The sequence below is a fragment of the Leptodactylus fuscus genome, chromosome 1 (assembly GCF_031893055.1).
Source record: "Leptodactylus fuscus isolate aLepFus1 chromosome 1, aLepFus1.hap2, whole genome shotgun sequence".
In the NCBI taxonomy this organism is placed as follows: domain Eukaryota; kingdom Metazoa; phylum Chordata; class Amphibia; order Anura; family Leptodactylidae; genus Leptodactylus; species Leptodactylus fuscus.
Window position 1 is genome coordinate 11,339,225 of NC_134265.1, and position 24,915 is coordinate 11,364,139.

Genomic DNA, 24,915 nt, shown 5'->3' on the forward strand with positions numbered 1-24,915 from the left:
TCCATCAGGGGAGAAGATACCGTGGCAAAGTTGGATATAAACCGCCTGTAATACCAACTATGCCCAGGAATGACCTAACTTGTTTGGTGCTCAGAGGTTGAGGCCATTCCCGGATAGCGTCGACCTTGTTGACCTGGGGTTTGATTATACCACGGCCAATCACATACCCCAAATAGCGTTTCTCCTCCATCCCCAAAGCACACTTTTTGGGGTTGGCAGTCAGGCCAGCTGCTCTCAAAGAATCCACTACAGCTTGTACCTTGGCCAAATGACTCTCCCAGTCATTGCTGAAAATGATGATGTCATCCAGATACGCTGAGACGTATTTTCTATGAGGTTTCAACACTATGTCCATTAACAGTTGGAATGTAGCTGGGGCCCCATGGAACCCGAAAGTTAACACGCCATTGTGAAAAAGTCCCTCAGGGGTGATAAAGGCAGTCTTTTCTTTGGCGCTGTCTTTCAGGGGTACCTTCCAACATCCCTTAGTGAGATCAAGCGTAGAGAAATACCAGGCCCCTCCCAGTCTCTCAATAAGTTCGTCTACCCGAGGCATGGGGTAGGCGTCAAACTTTGACACCTCGTTTAGTTTCCTGTAATCATTGCAGAAACGCAATGTCCCATCTGGTTTGGGAACTAGAATAATGGGAATGGCTCATTCACTTTTGGACTCCTCAATGACTCTCAATTTCAACATTTTCTGCAACTCCCCTGAAATGGCTTGTCGGCGAGCCTCGGGGACCCGGTAAGGCCTCATCCATACTTTCACATGGGGCTCAGTAACAATATCATGCTTGATTAGGCATGTACGCCCGGGTTGCTCAGAGAACACATCTGTATTCCTAACTACAAATTCTTTGCATTCTTGTTGCTGGCTTTTTGTGAGGGTCTCTGATATTCCTACCCCTGCTACTACCTCTGTAGTCCCAACTACAGCCTGTGGGGATTTCTTGAGAAACAGTTTAGCTGGAGACCTTTCTGTAAGCAGACTCTCTTGGTTCTCTGTAAGCAGACCCTCTCTGTCTTTCCACGCCTTTAGCGGGTTTACATGATAAACCTGTTCAGGTTTTCTCCTACCTGGCTGATGAACCTTGTAGTTCACTTCCCCTATCTTTTCCATTACCTCATAGGGGCCTTGCCATTTGGCAAGAAACTTACTCTGGGAATGAGTACAAGTACTCGGTCACCGGGTTTAAAGGTCCTTACCCTCGCCCGATCTATTATAAACAAGGCTTTGAGCCTTTTGGGCCTCCTGCAGATGTTCTCTAACCATGGGCATGACTGCCGCTATCCTGCATACCAGCAATATGTTCAATAACACTTTTGTGGGGGGTGGGTTCTTGCTCCCACGTCTCTTTGGCGATGTCCAAGAGACCTCTAGAATGTCTGTCGTAAACCAACTCGAAAGGGGAAAACCCAGTGGAAGCCTGCGTTACCTCACGGATGGCAAACATCAAATAGGGTAACAGAACATCCCAGTCTTTTCCATCCTTGTTCACCACCTTTTTCAGCATATTTTTTAAGGTTTTGTTAAACCGTTCTACTAACCCCTCTGTCTGGGGATGGTAAACAGATGTACGCAACTGTTTGATATTAAAAAGTTTGCACAATTCCCTGGTGACTTTACACATAAACGGGGTACCCTGATCTGTGAGGATCTCTTTGGGTAGTCCCACTCGGCAAAAAATGGTGAACAACTCTTTGGCTATCAACTTTGCTGACGTGTGCTGTAGAGGGATGGCTTCAGGATGTCGGGTAGCCTAGTCCATGACTACCAAAATATGCTGATGCCTTCGAGTGGACTTAACTAAAGGACCTACCAAGTCCATGGCAATCCTATCAAAGGGCACCTCAATAATGGGCAGAGGTACCAGGGGGCTTAAAAAATGTGCCATGGGGGCATGCAACTGACATTCTGGATATGTTTCACAAAACACTTTAACCTCATGATGTACAGTCCTATGAAAAAGTTTGGGCACCCCTATTAATCTTAATCATTTTTAGTTCTAAATATTTTGGTATTTGCAACAGCCATTTCAGTTTGATATATCTAATAACTGATGGACACAGTAATATTTCAGGATTGAAATGAGGTTTATTGTACTAACAGAAAATGCGCAATATGCATTAAACCAAAATTTGACCGGTGCAAAAGTATGGGCACCTCAACAGAAAAGTGACATTAATATTTAGTACATCCTCCTTTTGCAAAGATAACAGCCTCTAGTCGCTTCCTGTAGCTTTTAATCAGTTCCTGGATCCTGGATAAAGGTATTTTGGACAAACAATTCAAGTTCAGTTAAGTTAGATGGTCGCCGAGCATGGACAGCCCGCTTCAAATCATCCCACAGATGTTCAATGATATTCAGGTCTGGGGACTGGGATGGCCATTCCAGAACATTGTAATTGTTCCTCTGCATGAATGCCTGAGGATTTGGAGCGGTGTTTTGGATCATTGTCTTGCTGAAATATCCATCCCCGGCGTAACTTCAACTTCGTCACTGATTCTTGAACATTATTCTCAAGAATCTGCTGATACTGAGTGGAATCCATACGACCCTCAACTTTAACAAGATTCCCGATGCCGGCATTGGCCACACAGCCCCAAAGCATGATGGAACCTCCACCAAATTTTACAGTGGGTAGCAAGTGTTTTTCTTGGAATGCTGTTTCTTTTTGGACGCCATGCATAACGCCTTTTTTTTATAACCAAACAACTCAATTTTTGTTTCCAAAATGAAGCTGCCTTGTCCAAATGTGCTTTTTCATACCTCAGGCAACTCTATTTGTGGCGTACGTGCAGAAACGGCTTCTTTCTCATCACTCTCCCATACAGCTTCTATTTGTGCAAAGTGCGCTGTATAGTTGACCGATGCACAGTGACACCATCTGCAGCAAGATGATGCTGCAGCTCTTTGGAGGTGGTCTGTGGATTGTCCTTGACTGTTCTCACCATTCTTCTTCTCTGCCTTTCTGATATTTTTCTTGGCCTGCCACTTCTGGGCTTAACAAGAACTGTCCCTGTGGTCTTCCATTTCCTTACTATGTTCCTCACAGTGGAAACTGACAGGTTAAATCTCTGAGACAACTTTTTGTATCCTTCCCCTGAACAACTATGTTGAACAATCTTTGTTTTCAGATAATTTGAGAGTTGTTTTGAGTAGCCCATGATGCCACTCTTCAGAGGAGATTCAAATAGTAGAACAACTTGCAATTGGCCACCTTAAATACCTTTTCTCATGATTGGATACACCTGGCTATGAAGTTCAAAGCTCACTGAGGTTACAAAACCAATTTTGTGCTTCAGTAAGTCAGTAAAAAGTAGTTAGGAGTATTCAAATCAATAAAATGATAAGGGTGCCCATACTTTTGCACCGGTCAAATTTTGGTTTAATGCATATTGCGCATTTTCTGTTAGTACAATAAACCTCATTTCAATCCTGAAATATTACTGTGTCCATCAGTTATTAGATATATCAAACTGAAATGGCTGTTGCAAACACCAAAATATTTAGAACTAAAAATGATTAAGATTAATAGGGGTGCCCAAACTTTTTCATAGGACTGTATCCCCGGCCAATAAAAACGCAGCAATATGAGGTCCAGCTTTTTTGTGGCACCTAGGTGACCCTTTAGCACATGTTTATGTGCCAATTCCAGCACCATCCAGCGATAAGGCTGGGGTACCAGTAATTGCTCTAAGGTCTCACCTCGCACCCTGTCAACTCGGTATAACAACTCCTGGTTGACAACCATGCGGGGAACACTTCTTCAGCGCCTGGGCTTTGAGACACACCATTGATAACACTAACATTTTCCCAGGCTCTTTACAGAGTGGGATCCTGGTGTTGTGCAGTACCAAAGTTATCATGAAACACTTTCAAATCTGACATCTGAAGTTCAGTACCAGCCTCCTCGGCTTCACCTGCCATTACCTCTAGGGGAGACATAGAGCCACAATCCTCTTTGAACATGGTCACCCCTACGGCAGGAACCCTAGAGTTCTGGTCATTAGGTTCAGGCTCAAGGACCTGACCAGACAACACTTGTGGTATTCTTGGGGTTGAATCCTCTGACCCTTGATTTCCCCACCACAGAGTCCAAAATAGGGGAAAGTCCCGTCCCAGAATGAGGTCATGGGGCAAGTTCTTAACAACCCCAACCTCATGTCGGCTCTCTCCAGAGGGGGTCTGCATGGAGACAATCATGGTTGGGTAGTCCCTTATATCTCCATGTATGCACCGGACCCCTACTATACATCCAGTGACAGTCCCGTGGTCAACATAGTTCCCAATAACAAGGGTCACCCGACTGCCAGAATCCAGTAGTGCCACCACTAAGCACCCAGCCACGGTCACCTGGCACAGGTGGCGTTCATCAACAGTGTCTGAGGTGGCAGCAGTGTAAACAGATGCAGCATAGAGGGACACCCTCTGGCCCAGGCTGCAGTCCATGGGTTCTGTGGCACGGGGACAATTAGCCGCAATATAGCCTGGCTCCTGGCACTCCCAGCAGATGACAGTCCTTCTCCCCTGGGTCACTACCTTATTCTGGGGAGCCTGAGATAAATTGGCCCTCTGGGCCTTGGGATCTTTTGAGGTTTGGGGGTGCCCCTTTGCAAGGGACTGTGTAGCCCAGTATCGCTCCACCAACCCCACCAATGCATTGGCGTTTCTTGGGTCACCATGCCCCACCCACCTCTGGATCTTACTTGGTAAAGACCTCAGGTACCGGTCTACGACAATCCGATCCACAATTTGCACTGGGGTCAATGTCTCTGGCTGCAGCCACTTCCGGACAAGTTGGACAAGGTGGTGCATTTGGGACCTTGGTGGTAATGCCTCCTGGTATTCCAACTCATGAACTCTTTGAGCCCGAACATTCTGGTCCACACCCAGTCGGGCCAGGATCTCTGCTTTAACGCGCTGGTAATCACATGCATCCTGTTCACTCAGGTCAAAATAAGCTTGCTGGGGCTCAGCAACGAAGAAAGGAGCCAACACCTCTGCCCAGAGCTGTGGTGGAAGCCTCTCATGGGTGGCCACTCTTTCAAACCCAGTCAGATAGGCCTCTACGTCGTCCTCTGATGTCATCTTGGTCAGCGTTTTACAGACCTCTTTCCTGGCATCCCGCTCTGGCTTTGCTGGGTTGGCCTTTTGCTGAGCAGTCAGCAACATGGACATCTGCTTGGCCAAAAGACGGTTGGTCTCCTGTTGCGCTGCATTAGCCTCTGCATGTCTCTGCTGCAACAGCCTGTTGGCCTCTTCATGTCTCTGCTGCAACAGCTTGTTAAAGGGGTTGTCCCATCACAAGGATCCTATCTATACTGCTTGTTAATGTGGATGTAAGACTTTTCCTAAATACACTGCTACACACTAAGTGCCCAGGAGCGAGCCTGTGTTTCTAGCTATTCCTGTGTCTACACCATGTGACCTACGTCCCTGCTCTCAGATAGAGGAGAGGAGCTGCTTTTATTTCTGAACGTCTTCTATTCTCCCAGTCATCAGGTTAGCTAATTCAATTGTGTTTATTATGGCAGAGACAGGCAGTCTCTGTATGTAACTCAGAATGGAGTTGCTCCTGCCTGTACTTCATAGTCCAATATTGTGCATATAGTATTTAAGGACCTTTGATGACATCACAGGCTCTTCAGCCGCCCCATAGGATCACGCTATGTGGTGGGCGGAGCTACAGACTAATTTGGTGGACGGAGCTAAACGGCAGGTTGCATGTGAAACCCCGCCCACCAAATGATGCAAGAAACCAGGAAGAAAGAAGATTTTACAGCAGTGAAGACTGGTGAGTATGCGACGTGAGAATACCCCTTTAATCTCTTGCTGCTGCTGATTAGCCAGTATCAGCTGTTTCACAATCTCCTCCATAGCTGTGGCTTTCTATTTCAGCTTGTGTATGTCTCACTGCACTTATGCCCGCATCCGAAGCACCATATGTGGGGAACCGCTCAGGTAGATGCTTGTTGCAGTGCAGGAAACAGGGACACAGACACTGGATTGCACACAAGCTCAGGCTTTATTCACTTGTAGCGCATACACTGCCCTTGCAAAGGCACAGAATAAACAAAACAAAACCCTTCTTGGCTGAGAAACTAACTTAAACGTAATGAAACTTTTCCCTGACTATACAGGAGACTGGCTACCAGTCTCCCACCTTGGCAACAACAACGGGTAGCAAAGTACCTGCTTTGGAGGTCCGGTCTGGACAGTTCAGCTCTGTCAGTGTGGTGTCACCCTGCTAGTCTTCAGACTCAGACTATTAACAGGCCCTGATTAGTCAGCTGACCTCCCTGGTGTGGGTCTCACCATACACCCTTTAGGTGCCTGGCTGGGATATACCTGTCTTCCCAGACTACACCCTTCACACTCTCACAGGTTTAATAAACGTAGTATAGAATATATCGGGGTGGTCTCAATGGGACCACTTAAGTATATTGGATGATAGTTAGATTTAAGATAAAGACTCGAGTCTGTGATGCATTCAACACAGAGACAAATTGAACCTGGGTAGAAGCATAGCTTTATTGTGTACATCACACCTTTTTATATCCACTTAAGTGGGCGTGCTTATACAATTAAACATTAATCATTTGAATAAGCAGTTTTAGGTCACATATATTCAACAACAATTTCCCAAAAAGATAATTTTCCATCACATAATAGTTGAAGTCATCTTGCTATGTGACCAGTCAAAGTCCCAATGACTATTTAATATTGTTTTTTTCACATCAACTTTGTCTAAGTTATATTATCTTTATTATGCCAGTTTATTATTCTGTTATGCTGGTAGTTCCAGACACGAATATCGATTAAACAATTAAGTGCTGAAGACGGGTCAAAATGACCTGTACGCTTAACAGTTTAAAAAGGACATGGAGTATACAGGAGAAATATATATATGTATGTATATACATATATACACTGCTCAATATAATAAGAGGAACACTCCAATAACACCTCCTAGATCTGACTGAATGAATGAAATATTATCATTGAATACTTTGTTCTGTACAAAGTTGAATGTGATGACAACAAAATCACACAAAAATCATCAATGGAAATCAAATGTATTAACCAATGGAGGCCTGGATTTGGAGTCACCCTCAAAATCAAAATGGAAAAACACACTACAGGTTGATCCAACTTTGCTTTAATATCCTTAAAATATGTCAGAATGAGGCTCAGTAGTGTGTGTGGCCTCCACGTGCCTGTAGGACCTCCCTACAACGCCTGGGCATGCTCCTGATAAGGTTGCGCATGGTCTCCTGTGGGATCTCCTCCCAGACCTGGACTAAAGCATCTGCCACCTCCTGGACAGTCTGAGGTGCAACGTGACATTGGTGGATGGAACGAGACATGATGTCCCAGATGTGCTCAGTCAGATTCAGGTCTGGGGAATGGGCGGGCCAATCCATAGCTCCAATGCCTTCATTTTGCCGGAACTGCTGACACACTCCAGCCACATGAGGTCTGGCATTGTCTTGCATTAGGAGGAACCCAGGGCCAACCGAACCAGCATATGGTGTCACAACGGGTCTGAGGATCTCATCTTGGTACCAATCAGGCTACCTCTGGCGAGCACATGGAGGGCTGTGCAGCCCTCCAAAGAAATGCATCCCCACACCATTACTGACCCACTGCCAAACCGGCCATACTGAAGGATGTTGCAAGCAGCATATCACTCTCCATGGTGTTGTCATCACATTCAACTTGGTACAGAACAAAGTATTCAATAGGAATACTTCATTCATTCAGATCTAGGAAGTGTTAATTGAGTGTTCCCTTTATTTTTTTGAGCAGTGTATATATACTTCCCCATCATGAACAAGGCAAATTTCTTCCTCACTGGCTGTCAGTCCTCGTGAAGGAAAATAATTTACCAGAATTATATAGCAGATTATTTCAGGTAGCAGAAAAATAATCCCCCTGCTCGATCTTCAGGCAGATTCCACCTCAGAGCTCTATGGAAATAAATGGGAGGTGGGAAATCCGGCCTGGCCAGTAAGGAATCTGATGGAGATTCGGGGGCTGAATTGGTAAAGCAGAAAAACTCTTCTTCTGAATTCCTGAAGCAGCTTCTACAAATGTCACTGTGTAACCCTCACCTTAGACCCCAATCACACTATGGAATCCGGACTAGAAAATCTGGTCTGTACATCAGTCACATTTCCCAGCCCGAACTTTGTCCACACACCAGGACTCCCCGTATCTTAGTCATCTATGACGCTAGGAGTCCCTGCTTCCTTGTGACTCCACAGACCCTACTACATACTGTATGAGACAGCAGATCCGCGGTGAGTTCAGGCTGGGAAATCCAGCAGATGTGGTTTGGATTCTATTGTGTGTATGGGGTGTAATACAGTAAGATTTATGGCATCCTACAGTATTATTCCACATAAGTGGCCATATTTAAGCGGCCATGGATTGTGTTCATCTCTACAGTGACCTAGAGCAGTGGTGGCGTCTCCTGCCTCGCTTCATTACTATTCACTATCACTGACCTCCGTCTCAGCACAGTGAATACTAATGAAGTAGGCCGCGCTGCCTGTGCCACTGACTTCACTTCACTTGGTCTGAAGTGTCTCAGGCATCAGCAGCTCAGTGGGGAATATACTTATAAGGTTATGTTATTCATAAATATTAATATCCATTTTCTTCTTGACAGATGACTGTACCAGGAGCTCAGAGGGACATCTGATATCTACAGATTATACAGCAGAGGATCATGGTATCACACAAGATCCATATGAAGAGCATGTCATTTCCCCAGATATACCCTCTGTCCTTCAGGAGCAACATCTTTCTTCTAATTTATCACAGTCTATTAAGAAAAATAAAAGATGCAGAAGGGACGTTATACATCAGAGAACTCACACAAGAGAGAAACCATATCCATGCTCAGAATGTGGGAAATGTTTTACTTGGAAATCACAGCTTGCTGAGCATCAAAGATCTCACACAGAGGAGAAGCCATATTCATGCTCAGAATGTGAGAAACGTTTCACTCTTAAAACCAGACTTGTTCAACATCAAAGAATTCACACAGGGGAGAAGCCATTTTCATGCCCAGAATGTGGGAAATGTTTCACTCATAAATCCAGTCTTGTTCAACATCAAAGATCTCACACAGGGGAGAGGCCATTTTCATGCCCGGAATGTGGGAAATGTTTTACTCGTAAAGTACTACTTGTTCAACATCAAAAGATTCACACAGGGGAAAAGCCACATTCATGCCCAGAATGTGAGAAATGTTTCATTCTTAAATCCAGACTTGTTGAACATCAAAGAATTCACACAGGGGAGAAGCCATTTTCATGCCCGGAATGTGGGAAATGTTTTATTCGGAAATTTTTACTTGTTCAACATCAAAAGATTCACACTGGGGAAAAGCCATATTCATGCCCAGAATGTGAGAAATGTTTCACTCTTAAATCCAGACTTGTTGAACATCAAAGAATTCACACAGGGGAGAGGCCATTTTCATGCCCAGAATGTGGGAAATGTTTTATTGCTAAATCATATCTTATTAAGCATCAACGATCTCACACAGGGGAGAAGCCATATTCATGCTCAGAATGTGAGAAATGCTTTAGTCAGAAATCACATCTTGTTGAACATCAAAGAACTCACACAGGGGAGAAACCATATTCATGCCCAGAATGTGAGAAAAGTTTTACTTGGAAATCACATCTTGCTGAGCATCAAAGATCTCACACAGGGGAGAAACCATATTCATGCCCAGAATGTGAGAAATGTTTTACTAGGAAATTACTGTTAATTCAACATCAAAAGATTCACACAGGGGAGAAGCCATATTCATGCCCAGAATGTGGGAAATGTTTCACTCTTAAATCCAGACTTGTTGAACATCAAAGAATTCACACAGGAGAGAAGCCATTTTCATGCCCGGAATGTGGGAAATGTTTCACTCATAAATCCAGTCTTGTTGAACATCAAAGAATTCACACAGGGGAGAAGCCATTTTCATGCCCGGAATGTGGGAAATGTTTTACTCGGAAAGTACTACTTGTTCAACATCAAAAGATTCACACAGGAGAAAAGCCATATTCGTGCCCAGAATGTGAGAAATGTTTCATTCTTAAATCCAGACTTGTTGAACATCAAAGAATTCACACAGGGGAGAGGCCATTTTCATGCCTGGAATGTGAGAAATGTTTTACTCGGAAATTACTACTTGTTAGCCATCAAAAGATTCACACAGGGGAGTAGCTATTTAGATGCCCAGAATGTGGGAAATGTTTTACTCAGAAATCAAATCTTGTTCAACATCAAAAGATTCACAAAGGGAAAAGCCATATTCATGCCCAGAGTGTGGGAGATGTTTTATCTCTAAATCACATCTTGTTAAGCATCAAGGATCTCACACAGGGGAGAAGCCATATTCATGCCTAGAGTGTGCGAAATGTTTCACTCATAAATCTGGTCTTGTTGACCATCAAAGAACTCATAGAGGGGAACAAGCCATTTTCATTCCCAGAATGAGAGAAATGTTTCATTCGGAAATATGGTCTTTTTGAACATCAAAGAACTCACACAGGTGAGAAGCCATTTCATTTGCTGTAGAGGTTTTTGGAGCTCCGATAAGGAACTGCCAGACACATCTTTTGCTGTGGGATAAAACATGTTTGATGGGGGTCTGTGATCATCCCCGGGATCTCTGAGACATAAGAGTGGTGTAGAGTCACTGATATCAGCCAATATTTGGTCAAAAAGCTCTAAGGCGACTCGGAGCCATATCCAGGCCACGCCTTCTTTATAACCTTTTTTTTTTTCGTGTGATATTTACCGGGCTATCACATCTGATCCTTCTTATTGATTTCTGTTGTTTTTGAGTTAGATTGTAAAAAAAAAACACCTTACAATAGAAATGAGTTATATATTGTATGTGGGACAGGGCTGTGTTTTGGTTTTTGATTATATAAATTGATAATAAGCATCAAAATTCTGGTGCAACAAATGCTGGAAATTTGGGGCTTCAACAATATTAAATTTGCCCCATTTTAAAAAATAAATTTTCTAATAGTTCTTTACAATTAATCTAATTGTCTCTTTGTTCTATGTAATATCTCTATCTATAATATTCACTTCTAAAGAAACTTCCATCTGCTTCATCCATTTGAGAGCAATTTATATAGTTTGTGTTAAGTTTTAACATCTTAAAAAACCTCCAAACATTAAAGAAATTTTAAAAAAACTATTTGATTCGCCATATTCTGTGTGTGTGTATATATACATTCCAATTTTATTTATTTATTTGTTTTTTAATATTATTTAGGGGAGGAGGGAACATTTTTGTAGAGAGAAGGGTTAAAAGTTTCAGGATGGATGGAGACGATCACTTAACCGTCAAGCTCCCATCTCCCCCTGCCTGAATTAGCCAGCCACAGCGCTATCCTGTACATATGGGGAAGACGCTCCCCCTCAAGAAGCCCCAGCATCTCTGGTGTCCGGTGGGGGTCCCTCCATGATCGACCCTTGCCAAATGAATTTGGTAAAAAGTGTCCGTAGAGACCGAAAGAAAGCAGTTGGAAGCGCCGTGGGCAGCATTGCCGTTCAATACAAAATCTTCGGGAAAAGGTACGTCTTAATCAGGTTTTTCCTCCCAAACCATGACAGTGGAAGGGATTCATAACCTTGAAGATAGCGTTTCAATTCCTCCAACAAGGGTGGAAAATTCATTGCGTACATGGTATCCAGAGAGGACGTCAAGCGTATTCCTAGATACTTGAGTGAAGATTTAGTCCACAGGAAAGGGGTACCTTTTTGTAGAGAGGAGGAAGTAGCCGATGAAAGAGTGACATTCAGCACCTCAGATTTGGTGAAATTAGCCTTGTAGCATGACAGAGATCCATAAGAAAGCAACAGGTCCATCAAAGCAGGGAAGCCTTCAGCCAGATTTGTAACAACAAACAGCACATCATCAGCATATGCAGTGGCATGGAGGACCTTGTCTTTCAATTGCATCCCATGGATTCTACTGTCCTGTCTCACCGCCTGGAGTAGGGATTCCAGAACAAAGATAAAGAGCGTAGGCGACAGTGGGCAGCCCTATTGAGTCCCATTAGATATGTCAAAACTCTCTGAAAGGATACCATTGACCTTCAGCTTCGCCATAGGATGAGATTACAGGGAGAGAATTGCATCTATAAACCTTCTGGGTATAGCAAAGAGTTCCAGGGTGGCAATCATAAAGTCCCAAGCAACTATGTCAAATGCCTTTTCATCGTCGAACAGCTAGCAAAACCAATGGGATTTTACGTTTGTGAGCAAGATGGATAAGCGGGAGCAACTTAGCGGTGTTGTGCCATCCCTCCCTTCTGAGCACAAACCCCAATTGTTCTTCATCAACAAGGGAAGGCACCAGTGGTTGTAGGCGCTGTGCGAGAATCTTAGCCCATATTTTCACATCCTGAATCAAGAGGGAAATAGGCCTACAACTACTGCATAGAGAAGGATCATTGCCTTCCTTTGGCATTAGCACTATGTGTGATTCCTGAGTCTGGTGAGGTAAAGGAGTTCCATTCAGAAGAGCATTGCAAAACACAGAGAGTTGGGGAGCCAATCCTATTAATATTATAAAGGTGAAATTTTGTGAGTTTGTGTGTTTGGATGTTTGTTACTCAATCACAGCCAAACAGCTGAATGGATTTTGGTGAAATTCCACACACCTACATATTTCCCACGAAAGTGCAATAGGCTACTTTAAATGTGGGTCACTCACCCCAAATCGCCACCGTCACCCTCCAAACACCCCTCCGGGTTCGGCTGTACAAGCTGGCATTCTGCCAGCGCTGCTCTGTCCATGCTCCTCCTATTGGTGCATGGCAGCTGTGGGTGGGCTATGGAGCCAGGGCTGCGGCACCATAGGTTGAGGCCTCAATGTGGGCGTGCCGATTCAGCAGTGACACAGAGAACAACATGGCGGCCGCCCACAGGGACCCCGAGCCACAGCTATGCCAGGCTGCCACACACATCACGGAGGAGGCTGCTGCACCCGACCTAACAGATACAGGTCAGTGCAGCGGGGGGAGGGGGTGTCCCGGGGGAGGGGGGTTGTCCGGTGGGGAGAGGATGTCCTGGGCGGGGGGGGGGGGGGGTAGAGGGTGTCCCCCGGTCGGTGTCCCCAGGTACCCAGCTTCAGTTCCCCCCATGTAGTAACACTCACCTTGGACTCTTTCGCTTCTGTGTGTGCTGGCTGACTGCATACACTTCGCGGCCGGCTGCCTGTGTGTCCTATATGAAGCACAGCAAGCTCCAATGTCTGGTTGCTATGACGCCGGAGCTCACTCTGCTACATAAACGACACACAGGCAAAAGCACGAGAAGTCTATGCAGACAGCCAGCACACACAGGAGCGAAGGAGACCAAGGTGAGTGGTACTACACGGGGGCCGCTGGAGGGGGGGGGGGCCTGAAACTGTGGGCAGAGATAGGGGGGCAAGAAACTGGGGGCAGATTAGGTGAACTGGGGCAGAGAAGGGGGGACATGAAGCTGGGGGCAGAGATGGGGGGGAAGAAACTGGGAGCAGAGATGGGGGGACAAGATACTGGGGGCAGAGATGGGGGGGCATGAAGCTAGGGGCAGAGATTGGGGGACAAGAAATATAAACGGTTCGGCACCACCGCCAACCCGCAGACGAAGTCGCGGGTAACTGCTAGTATCTTCATAAATTTCTTCTAATATTGCAAGGGCAGACCATCAGGACCCAGGCTCTTCCCGGTCGGAATGCTTTTGAGGGTATCTTCTACCCCTGATTCCGAAGTAAGGAGAAGCAAGGAAAGACCACCCAGAAAGAGCCTTATATTCGTGGCTTTGTTGTCTGCAGATATCACATCTGGATCATCTTTCAAATTATACAAATTGGAATAAAAAGAAGCAAATTCAGCTGGGATATCTTCGGTGGATCTGCAAATCTTGCCAGAGGGACTTTTGATTACAGGGATGGATAATTTCGCCTTTGCCTTCCGGATGAGGTTTGTCATCAGCTTCCCTCCCTTGTCCCCATGGGCATATAGGAGCTTCCTGAAATGCAAATGGTGCTTTGCCGCTCTGTAATTGAGTAGATCTAGGAGTTTCACCCGCAATTGAGACAATTCCACTTGGGAAGACAGCAATTGAGATTTTTTCTGGAGGCGCTCGATAGAGGAGATGCTACTCAAGAGATCATCAATGTATTTTTGACGCTGTCTGTTAGGATTGGGTCCTGCAGGTTACTATCGTAGCGCACAGCGCCACCTGCGGGTCAGTCTAACCATCCAACTTTCACCTTACTGAGCATGCTCAGACGTATTGGAGCTGCTCACAAGCTAAGTGCCATTTCTCCCCTACTGAGCATGAGCGGTGAGGTCATCACTACCGCCCTATTGGGCGGGGACTTCCCTTTGAATAGTGTGAGCCGACTACCGCTGGGGGCTCACACTTTGTCTAAACTTTCCTTAAAGTCCACGGAGTGAATGACAGTAGTCAGGGATAGGCTCCAGTATTCAGGCAGGTTGTCAGACTAGGCCTCTGTGTGAGGTTTCTCTGCTTCAATCTGGATGCTGTTAGTTAGGACCTGTAATCCCTGAACTGCTAGATCTACACCAGGGCTAGGAGCGGTAGACGCCGTTCCAGCTTGTAGATCTGCAGCAGGTATGGTCTCTGAGATAGCCTACGTGTATTGTCCAGGTACTGCTCGTCCAATTGCCTTTAATAGTCCTTGCAGACCGAGATGGTATGGATATTTGCATATAAGGTAAAGTGTTTCCTTCCCCTTCATTCCTCCTATATATTTCTATTCTACCAGAGCCAGCACACAGGGGTTCTATTAATGCGCCATCTTGTGGATGTTTTTGTGAACTACACCTGCCTATACTTGCCATTGTAATTTGAGTTGCCAATGTGAAGGTGTGTCCATTATGATCAGGTGACCTTCAGGACCAATCAAGCTCCCTTGACTGGCCTGGAGGAGGAGGAGTTACAGCCCCCTCTAGGGGGGTTGGGACCTTTTGTCTGTTTCTTTGTGTGGAGCTACAAGTCTAAGACATGGGAAGCTAACAGGCACATTGAGAGCTGAAAATGGCAGCCAAGTCTGAGAAACTTCCAACAGAGATGGCTTTTCCTCTGTACTCAAGATTCTCCTCAGAGAGTGTTTTCCTCTGAAGCTCCAAGCCTGCAAGCACTAAAATTTGACGGACCTGCTTATCCATACATCTGGGACTTCACACGTATCTCTCTATTCAAGTAAGTCTTTGGGACAAATCTATATTTAAGAAGCCCATAGCTAGTCTGGCAGAAATTGAGGGTCTCCCGCTGCTGGCACATTCTAGTCGCTCCCCTACATACGTGTACCCAGTTTGTTGAGGACTAACCCCCTGGATACAGGCCATCTTTACAAGTATATACAAGTTTAACTACCAAAGCAACTACTAATTAAACTATCCAAAGCATTCCTGCTCCAAACTCTATCACCTGCTCAATTGGACACTACCTACAAACATCGCTGTATTGTATGTGAAGAATTACTCCATATGTACATTTGTATTACCTTGTCCTGCTAGTAAAAGAGCAACGGCTACCCCCGAGACCTGGTTGTCTGTTGTCAGTGTCAGATATCAGAGTGGGGGTGGGTAGTCGGGGACATCAAAAAGGAGATTTTGTGCACATTTGGGACCCAGGGACCCCCGGAAAGCCGGCCGCATCTGATATATTACCCGTGATACCAGCCCTGGCCCTCCTGAGTGCTACATATGTGTACTGTCTGACTTCATGTATGGCTCCCAGCTGTGTGCAGGAGCATGGGTGTGTGATGTCTCCAAGCTGTGTGCCAGAGCATGCAACCCCCCTGGAGGCTCCAAGCTGTGTGCAGGAGAATGTTCTAAAACTTCCGTGGTGGCCCCTAGGCAAGTGCTTGTGAAAGAGCTTTTTTCAAAAAACCTTTAGAGATAGGAGCAGGATTGCAGTCCATCACGGAGCTGTCACCATCCGAATCAGGAGCCATGTCTGCAGAGTCACCACTGTCATCAGACGCCATCTTCCTGGAAGACATAGGAGAACTTAAAAGTTGCTTTTTCAGGAACTTCTGCATCGCCACCTGCTAATGAGATGTTCCTCTGGATTCTGGAGGGTCACTGGAATTGTCTCGTCCAATTTTGACCATGTTCGCGCGAATGATCGCTGTAAATTTGGTGAATAGAATTTGGTGAATAGAAGGACTCTAGTGACGGAGCTCACAGATTAAGCGTCCATCACAGACCTCGGTCAGGTTCCGTCCCCGCAGGATGTAGTTTCAACCCAATCTGAGATTCTTAAAACAACAACTTGCCACCTTGAAGATCTGAATAATTACAGTAGGAGACATAACAATAGAGTCCGCGGCCTCCCGGAGGCCAGGGGGGAAGAGGACTTAAAGGTTACCCGGGAGGCCATCTTTTATATGCTCTTGGGCAAGCAGCCTGCATATCGCATCAAACTGGATAGGACACATAAGGCCCTACGCCCCAAATGTGCTACTGCCACTCCGAAGGACGTTATCTGTTGTGTCCAGGACTATGACCATAAGAAGGCCATCATGGCTCAGGCTCACTCCAAACGGGACATTGACTTTGACAGCGCTAAGGTCCAGTTATACCCTGACTTATCTTGGATCACCCTAAAAAAGAGGTATACGCTCCGTCCTCCCCTCCCCCATTTTACTGCTTTGTTGGCTCGGTTTTTTTTCCTGTTGCCTTTTTTCTTAATGTTTATATTTTTTCCATACGCATAGCAGGGGAGGCTGGTGGGAATCGGTCCTAGTTTTGTTGTCTGGTTCCCTCTTTTTATCCGATCCCTCAGCCTCACCTTCCGTCCTCTAGGGGTGTATCACCGGGGCTGTTGTCTTCTTACACAGAACACTGGCTGGATTTGCATCGATCTTGTATCTTTATAAATCCTCTTGGCCCATACAGGGAGATTTTCACTCTGGTTATGGTAATGTTTTTTTTTTATAATTTGTCCTATCTGTTTTGTTTTTTGTCTTGTCTTCCCTCCCCCTCCCTTGTTGCTCTTTCCTGTGTGTTCCAGATCTGGTCCTCACTCGCCTGGTTGTGATTCCTGCATCCCTACTGGACGCTATTTTACAGCCCTTGGGGCCCTGCACCTCCTGGATTTCCTCCTGGTAAGCCCCTTCCCCTAGTGCTCGCCCTCCTGGATTGACCCATGGCTAGGATTGTATCCAGGGGCGTAACTACCTTAGAGGCAGCGGAGGCAGCTGCCACAGGGCCCGGGCCATTAGGGGGCCTGGTGACAGCCGCTACCGCTGCGTTGTTTTTTTTAATAGGCCGTTACGGGCCCTATTTACTTGCCGATCCTGGCTGGGCCGGGATCGGTAAGTGACACCGCGGGCCCCACAAATACTATCATTATATTCGGGGGTCTTTGCAGACCCCCAATGTATAATGATCGGCGGACAAGGAGAGGTAAGGGAACGTAACAAACACTGTTGCTTACCTCTCCACGATACTGCCAGGCCACCCTCCTGACATACTTTCTGACGTCTCTGACGTCACATGAACCCAGCCTGCGTCCCAGGTCAGGTGACGTCTGACCACATTTGAGAAGAACGGCAATGGAGAAGACAGCGTAGGAGCCAGGGACAGGTAAGAAACAGTAATTTTTTATGTTTTTATTCCCCCAGGTTTCCGATTATTGTACTCCGGCGTCTGAAAAGACCCCAGAGTATAATAATTGTTTATGGGTGTCCACTATGAGGGATAATACTGTGTGCAGGGGACACTATTGGGGATGATACTGTGTGCAGGGGCCACTATGGGGGATAATACTGTGCAAAGGGCCACTATGGGGCATAATACTGTGTGCAGGGGCCACTATGGGACATAATACTGTGTACAGGGGCCACTATGGGGGATAATACTGTGCACAGGGCCACTATGGGGCATAATACTGTGCACAGGGCCACTATGGGGGATAATACTGTGTGCAGGGGCCACTATGGGACATAATACTGTGTGCAAGGGGCCACTATGGGACATAATACTGTGTGCAGGAGCCACTATGGGACATAATACTGTGTGCAAGGGCCACTATGGGGCATAATATTGTGTGCAGGAGCCACTATAGGACATAATACTGTGTACTGGGGCCATTATGAGGCATAATACTGTGTGCAAGGGCCACTATGGGGCATAATAGTGTGTGCAGGGGCCACTATGGGACATAATAGTGCATGCAGGAATGTAGGGGGCCATATTTAAAGTTTGCTACAGGGCCCTGCCATTCCTAGTTATGCCACTGGCCCACAGCATAGAGTACTTCTCTGGCTGAGGAAACAGCAAAGGGCAGAAGCTGGTTGAGGACACCTGAGGGTACAGGGCCTTTTCCCGGACCATGCTAACTAAGGGTTGTGTCTGATGAACCCACCGATTCTTAGCTGGGGGTGTCTGATGTGACTTGGGATGAAGTGAACGACCGAGTTATCCATTCTAGAACTGCTGGGTTGCTGGCAAAGACACAACTGCTAGCTGACACTGGCAGCCCAGGCCTCTGAAAGTGACCCCTGCTGCCACCCCCCTACTCTGTGCCCCTCCCCTGTGCAGGGCCTGTCGCTTCTCTGTCTGACATACTGTTAGACAACTATTTTATAACAGATAACTGCTTTATAATAGTTGATTTATAACAAATATCGCTGGAGTTTTGTTTTCTGTTTTTACCCCTCTCCCTAGCGCCTGTTCACGTCTCTCCCTGCTCTAAGTATTTTTGTTTTCTACCACTTTCGCTAGCGCCTGCTGATGTCTCTCTTTGCACTAAGTACGATGTGAAATGACTAAACCTAAAATGGCGGAGGGTATTTATAGGGCAGTGACATCACAGGGCCGGCTGGCTGCTGATTGGGTGCCCGCATGACATTGTAGCCGATCCCACGATCCCAGAGATCCTTTCCCCATGTCTTAATATGTGCAGCCACCGTTTTAGAAAAAATGCGATTCACTATTACAGAGTGTAAGGAAATCCGGCTTCGATGTGAATTGAAGATTTCCCGAAATTTGGATCGAATTCCACGTCATCAGTTTCAAATCGCTCTTCTCTAATTGAAACATATTTAAACTACATGCAAACTAGGTACAAAATAGACCAGGGCCAATTCTTATGGGGCCACTAAACAAACAAAAAATGAAATATATCTATGTGAAGCCGGGTCCTCCTGCTAGTTGTTTATAAAAAGATAAGATAGCTAATGAATAAGTTACTCTACTCCTCTTATAGTTTTTTCTGTCTCCTGTTTGATATATTGATATCCAATTAGGTGAAAGTTTGTGAGTTTGGATGTTTGTGGGTTTGGATGTTTGTTCCTCAATCACAGCCAAACGGCTGAATGGATTTTGGGGAAATTTCGCACGCACACACACACACACACACACACATTTACCCGGAAAGGGTAGTAGGCTACTTTAAATGTGGGTCACTCACCCCAAATCGCCACCGTGACCCTCCAAACAATCCTCCAGCTCGGCTGCAGCAGTTGGCATTCCGCCAGTGCTGGTCTGTGCACGCACCTCCTATTGGTGCATGGCAGGCTGTGGGCGGGCTCTAGAGCCAGGGCTACGGCACCATAGGTTGGGGGCTGAAGATGGGCGTGCTGATTCAGCAGGGAAACACTGAGGAAGATGGCGGCAGCCCACATGGTCCCGGCGCCGTAGCTGTCCCAGCCCACCTACACAGCTCGCAGATGGCTAAGGAGGAGGCTGCTGCACCCGACACACCACAGGTAAGTGCAGCAGGTACAGGGAGTTTGGGAGGGGGTGTCCCAGGGGGAGGGCCGTGTCCCTACATCGGGGTCCCCAGGGATCAACCACATACCCCAGCTTCATGTCCCCCCACCCTTCATCGGCCCCAGCGTAGTTGGACTCACCTTGCCACGCTCCCCCGGCGCTCTCTCCGCTCGCTCGCTGCACAGAGGTGTCGGGCGGCTGGCTGCGTATGGCAGGTACACTGCAATACAGGCACCGGTATTCGGTAATGCACTGTATAATACCGGCGCCTGTATTGCAGTCTACCTGCCTAGGCTACAATACAACCACACGCCTGACAGGGCAGGGAGGCAGCGTGAGGCTCCGGCAACCTGACGGCGGTCCTCGCTCTGCCTCCTATACGCCACACGCAGCCAGCCGCCCGACACCTCTGTGCAGCAAGCGAGCAGAGAGAGCGACGGGGGAGCATGGCAAGGTGAGTCCACCTACACTGAGGCCAATGTGAGGGGGGGGACATGAAGCTGGGGGCAGAGATGGGGGGACAAGAAGCTGGGGACAGAGATGGGGGGACAAGAAGCTGGGAGAAGAGATGGGGGGACAAGAAACTGGGGGCAGATGAAGGGGGAGACAAGACACTGGGGGCAGAGATGGAGGGGGACAAGAAACTGGGGCCAGAAATGGGAGGACAAGAAACTGCGGGCAGAGATGGGGGGACAACAAACTGGGGGCAGAGATGGGGGGGCCGAGAAACTGGGGGCAGATGAAGGGGGGGACAACAAACTGGGCCCAGAGATGGGAGGGACAAGAAACTGGGGGCCGATGACAGGGGGAATAAGAAACTGGGGGCACAGATAGGGAGACAAGAAACTTGGGTCAGATGAAGGGAGGGGCAAGAAACTGGGGCAAAGATGGGGGGGACACGAAATTGGGGGCAGAGATGGGGGGACAAGAAACTTTAGGCAGAGATGGGGGGCCAAGAAACTGGGGGCACACATGGGCAAACATGAAATATAAGCGGTTCAGTGCCACCGCCAACCCGCAGATGAAGTTGCGGGTAACTGCTAGTATGTTATATGATGTCAATACTTTTTTCTATATATTGTGAAAAAGCCAACCCATAAAAGCATGTGATCAGAAAGGTAGAAAAATCTATGTCTATTGGAAGTCTGTGGGCAGACACTATAGCTTGTATGCTGTGCGTGTGTGTTCCAATTTGTTAACAAATAAAACTAATCTTATTTTGTTTTAGACAATAGGTGATGTCATAATTTGGTAAGAATTTGGAATTTCTCCACAATGTAGGTTGGTCCTTCAAGCCAGAATTCAATATCTCCAGAACGATCCTAGACTGGACTGAAGGTGCACCGGAGACCGGTTAATAACACCTCGGCCTTCCTGTATTAACCCCTTCCCGACATCCGCCGTAATAGTACGGCACTGCCCGGAAGGACTTCCCGCAAACCGTCATACTAGTACGGCGGGGCTGCATGGTGCGCACACAGAAGTAGTGTGTTCTTCTAAACGAAAATAAAGAATATTGTATGACTGTTGGCTGAGCGCGGTGATCCTTCTCGAAATCTGGTCCTTTCCATATGTAAAAAAATAAAAGGGTGACTAAAGTTTGATGCCGACATAAAGCAGAGATCTGGGACATGAGATTTTGGATATAATTTTGGCGGTCTGACTATCTGTATGCAATACACATCAATTCAAACTTTATAAAATGCATATTTTTCAAAATGTCCACCAAATTTCCTATTTTTTCATAATTAAACACAAAACATATCAACCAAAGTTTACCACTAACATGAAGTACAATGTGTTATAAAAAAAACAATCCAAAAATCACTTTGGTAAGTTAAAACGTTCCAAAGTTATTGCCACATAAAGTGATACATGTCAGTTTTGAAAAATCGAGCTTGGTCAGGAAGTCAAAAAGTGCCATCGGCGGGAAGGGGTTAACCATAGATTCATCTGAATATACATTTATTTAATTGTTTTGACCAATATATCTGTTTGATTTGTTTCCTCGGACATTTCTCTTTTATCATTGGTGCGCTTGACATTCTAGTCGGACACCAAACCGCCCTCCACTGATGAGCCCCGAAAGGGGGGCGGGACTAGCAGTTGGATTGGCTGATCTCAATGATGTCACAGGGTAGGCGGGTCTTGACTCACTATTGCCCTATATAAAAAGACAAGCGCACAGCGTCAGCATCCGTCACCTTTATAGTACTGGCGTCCACCATCAGGGCGCCAGGAACTGCGGTTTTAACCACAAACTAGGGCATCTAGGCTTGCAAACTCTCATCTTACTTACCTTGCTCTCCTAATGAATAGAGAATTGCCGCGTTGAGAGTTTTATACACCATTGAGGGTCTGTTATTATATTTACAATATTCTCTAGTAGACATGGGGTTAACACCCTACTGACATCATATCTGCTATATTCTGGGGACATGGGTGCGGGTAGAGTACACCATAGTAGAAATCTCCTTACATAGTAGCAAGATGGAAGGTAACACCCCCTCTCATGAATATAAATTAGTGACAAATACACATGTCTGGCTGTCTTTGGGGAAGACCAGGGGAAGACCAGGAGGTCTGTCTTTGGGAACACCAGGGTGTGTGGTCCAGGCAGATGGACATCCACGGACGTCGTAACCAGCCCAAGTCCACCAACCAGATGACAAGCATGAACCAAGCTGTAACTACAAGATATCCAGATGATTTAACTTCTCTGAAGATGTAAGCTATTGACATTGACTGATATTTGTGTTATTTGGACACTTTCCCTGTTCCTGTGTTTTCCTTCAAGATATTAATAAACCCTTACATTGATTTATAACAAGCTGACTTCTTCCTATCGTGGATAAGGCCTACAACACGTGACACAAGTCTGTCCCCCAACTTCAGAGATATTTAACAGGGTCCCACTACTGAATGCTCGGCAGGGCTCTGGGAACACTTCTAACAGTGTTGTAATCATCCTATTTATTTGCCCCTTTTTTTCCCCTTTGTATTTTGGGGGAGACCCAGGATTTTTCTAGAGAGGTAATCTATTATTAATTGTAAAATCAAAGACAGCCTATGTTTTGCCCGGCACCATCCTGGACGTGGCTTTGTCTGACACCTCATTGTATCCACTCCCTGGAGGTTATTACACCATACTAGTAGATGGGTGTGAATATACCCAAACTATTTACTCCCTAGGTGTGGTAACACTTATCTGCTCACTTACCTTTTGCCGCTGACAAACCTATTTTCAGTAGTAATTACCTGTGTCATTAACCCCTTCCCACCGATGGCATGTTTTGATTTTCGTTTCCGACTCCCCTCCTTCTAAACCCCATAACTTTTTTATTTCTCCGCTCCCAGAGCCATATGAGGTCTTAATCTTTGCGGGACAAATTTTTCTTCATGATGCTGCCATTAATTATTCTGTATAATGTACTGGGAAGCTGGAAAAAAATTCTGAATGGGCTGGATTTGAAGCAAAAAATGCATTTCTGCAACTTTCTTACGGGCTTTGGTTTTACGGTGTTCCCTGTGAGGCCAAAATGACATATCCCCTGAATTCTGTGTTTCGGTACGGTTCCGAGGATACCAAATTTATATGGTTTTATTTACATTTTAACCCCTTAAAAAAAATCCAAATCTGTGTTAAAAAAAATTTTTTCTAAAACTTGCCATATTCTGACAGCCGTAACTTTTTTATACGTTAGTGTACGGGGATGCATAGGGCGTCTTTTTTTGTGGGGCCAGCTGTACTTTTTACTTCTACCATTTTTGGGAAATGCTATTGCTTTGATCACTTTTTATTAAAAAAAAATTTCAGTATCAAAACAGTGAAAAAACGGTGGTTTGGCACTTTTGACTATTTTTCCCGCTACGGCGTTTACCGAACAGGAAAAATATTTTTATAGATTTGTAGAGCGGGCGATTTCAGACACAGGGAGACCTAACATGTATGTGTTTCACAGTATTTAACTACTTTTATATGTATTCTAGGAAAAGGGTGTGATTTGAATTTTTTATACTTTTTTAAAAATTTTATATTTTTTTTACTTTTTTTTTTTTTGCATTTATTAGACCCCTTAGGGGTCTTGAACCCCAGGGGGTCTGATCACTAATGAAATGCATTACAATGCTAATGCATTGCAAAAAATTGGCATTTCTTTTGCAGGCTGCATAGACCAGCCTGCAAAAGAAAGAGACTGCAGACCGGCCGGGGAGCCTTTACAAGGCTCCCGTCTGTCATAGAAATGTGACTTCGGCCCTGGAGCTTGCTCCAGGAGCCAGCAATCACTGGCAAAATGGCGGCGCTCATGCAATCACTGTCAAAATGGCGGCGCTCATGCCCCGCCGGGAAAATGGCACCTCTGCCGCCTTTGACTGAGGCGCCGGAGGGGTTAATGCCTCCAATCGGTCCGGGGACTGATCAGAGACATTAGCGCTGGGTGTCTATTGTGTAAAACAGTAGACACCTGGCGACTATGGCGGCCGCCGACTCCCGACATGCGCCATACTAGTACGGCAGATGTCGGGAAAGGGTTAAGGGCTGTTTCTAGTAGATTGCCGTTTTTAACAAATTCTATCAAGTTATATTTTATTTTGTTGCTAATTTAGCCTATGCCCTGTATGTGTAGCAATTTATACCCAATTTTATGTATAATCGGTTTTTATTGAAAATTTTTATAACAAACAAAGAAATCCATAAATGGGGCACGCAGGCCCCAATCAGCATATACTGACAAAGGGGAACACCACCAACTGATAAGGCACGATAGAATATACTTAATGCTGGAGTAACAAATAAAGAAAATATAAACTGGCCACATGGGCCAGACAATATGAGCGGCAAAAACATACATGGAATGGTGAAAAGGGGACAAGGCCCTGGAAAGACAAAACAAACAGTCAAAACCACACACACAAACAAAAGAGAGGGGGAAGACGGCACAACCAGAAAGAGAGGAAAGTGACAAAGAGTGAACAAAGAGAATCAGAGATGCAACTGGGTCCCCACTCAGGAAAAGGAAGAAGAAAAGTCTGCAACCAAGGCCTCCATTCTCCGAATAAGGAGGAATTCCTGGAGAAACTCAAGAAGGGTAGGCGGTAGAGATGAGCGAGTAGTACTCGATCGAGCAGGTATT

General features: G+C 45.9%; 2 protein-coding genes across 2 annotated transcripts in view; one reads left to right on the forward strand and one right to left on the reverse strand.

The window, feature by feature from the left end:
* The window catches only part of LOC142184020 (uncharacterized), a 193,594-nt gene extending 183,042 nt beyond the window's left edge, over positions 1–10,552 (forward strand). Inside the window, exons 7-8 of the mRNA XM_075258796.1 lie at positions 9,043–10,211; positions 10,385–10,552. Coding sequence (XP_075114897.1) covers positions 9,043–10,211; positions 10,385–10,552 — 1,337 coding nt within the window. The remainder of the gene's footprint in view (positions 1–9,042; positions 10,212–10,384) is intronic.
* LOC142190702 (gastrula zinc finger protein XlCGF66.1-like) overlaps positions 1–24,915 on the reverse strand; it is a 403,831-nt gene that overhangs the window by 357,697 nt on the left and 21,219 nt on the right. The gene's annotated exons all lie outside the window — the stretch shown is intronic.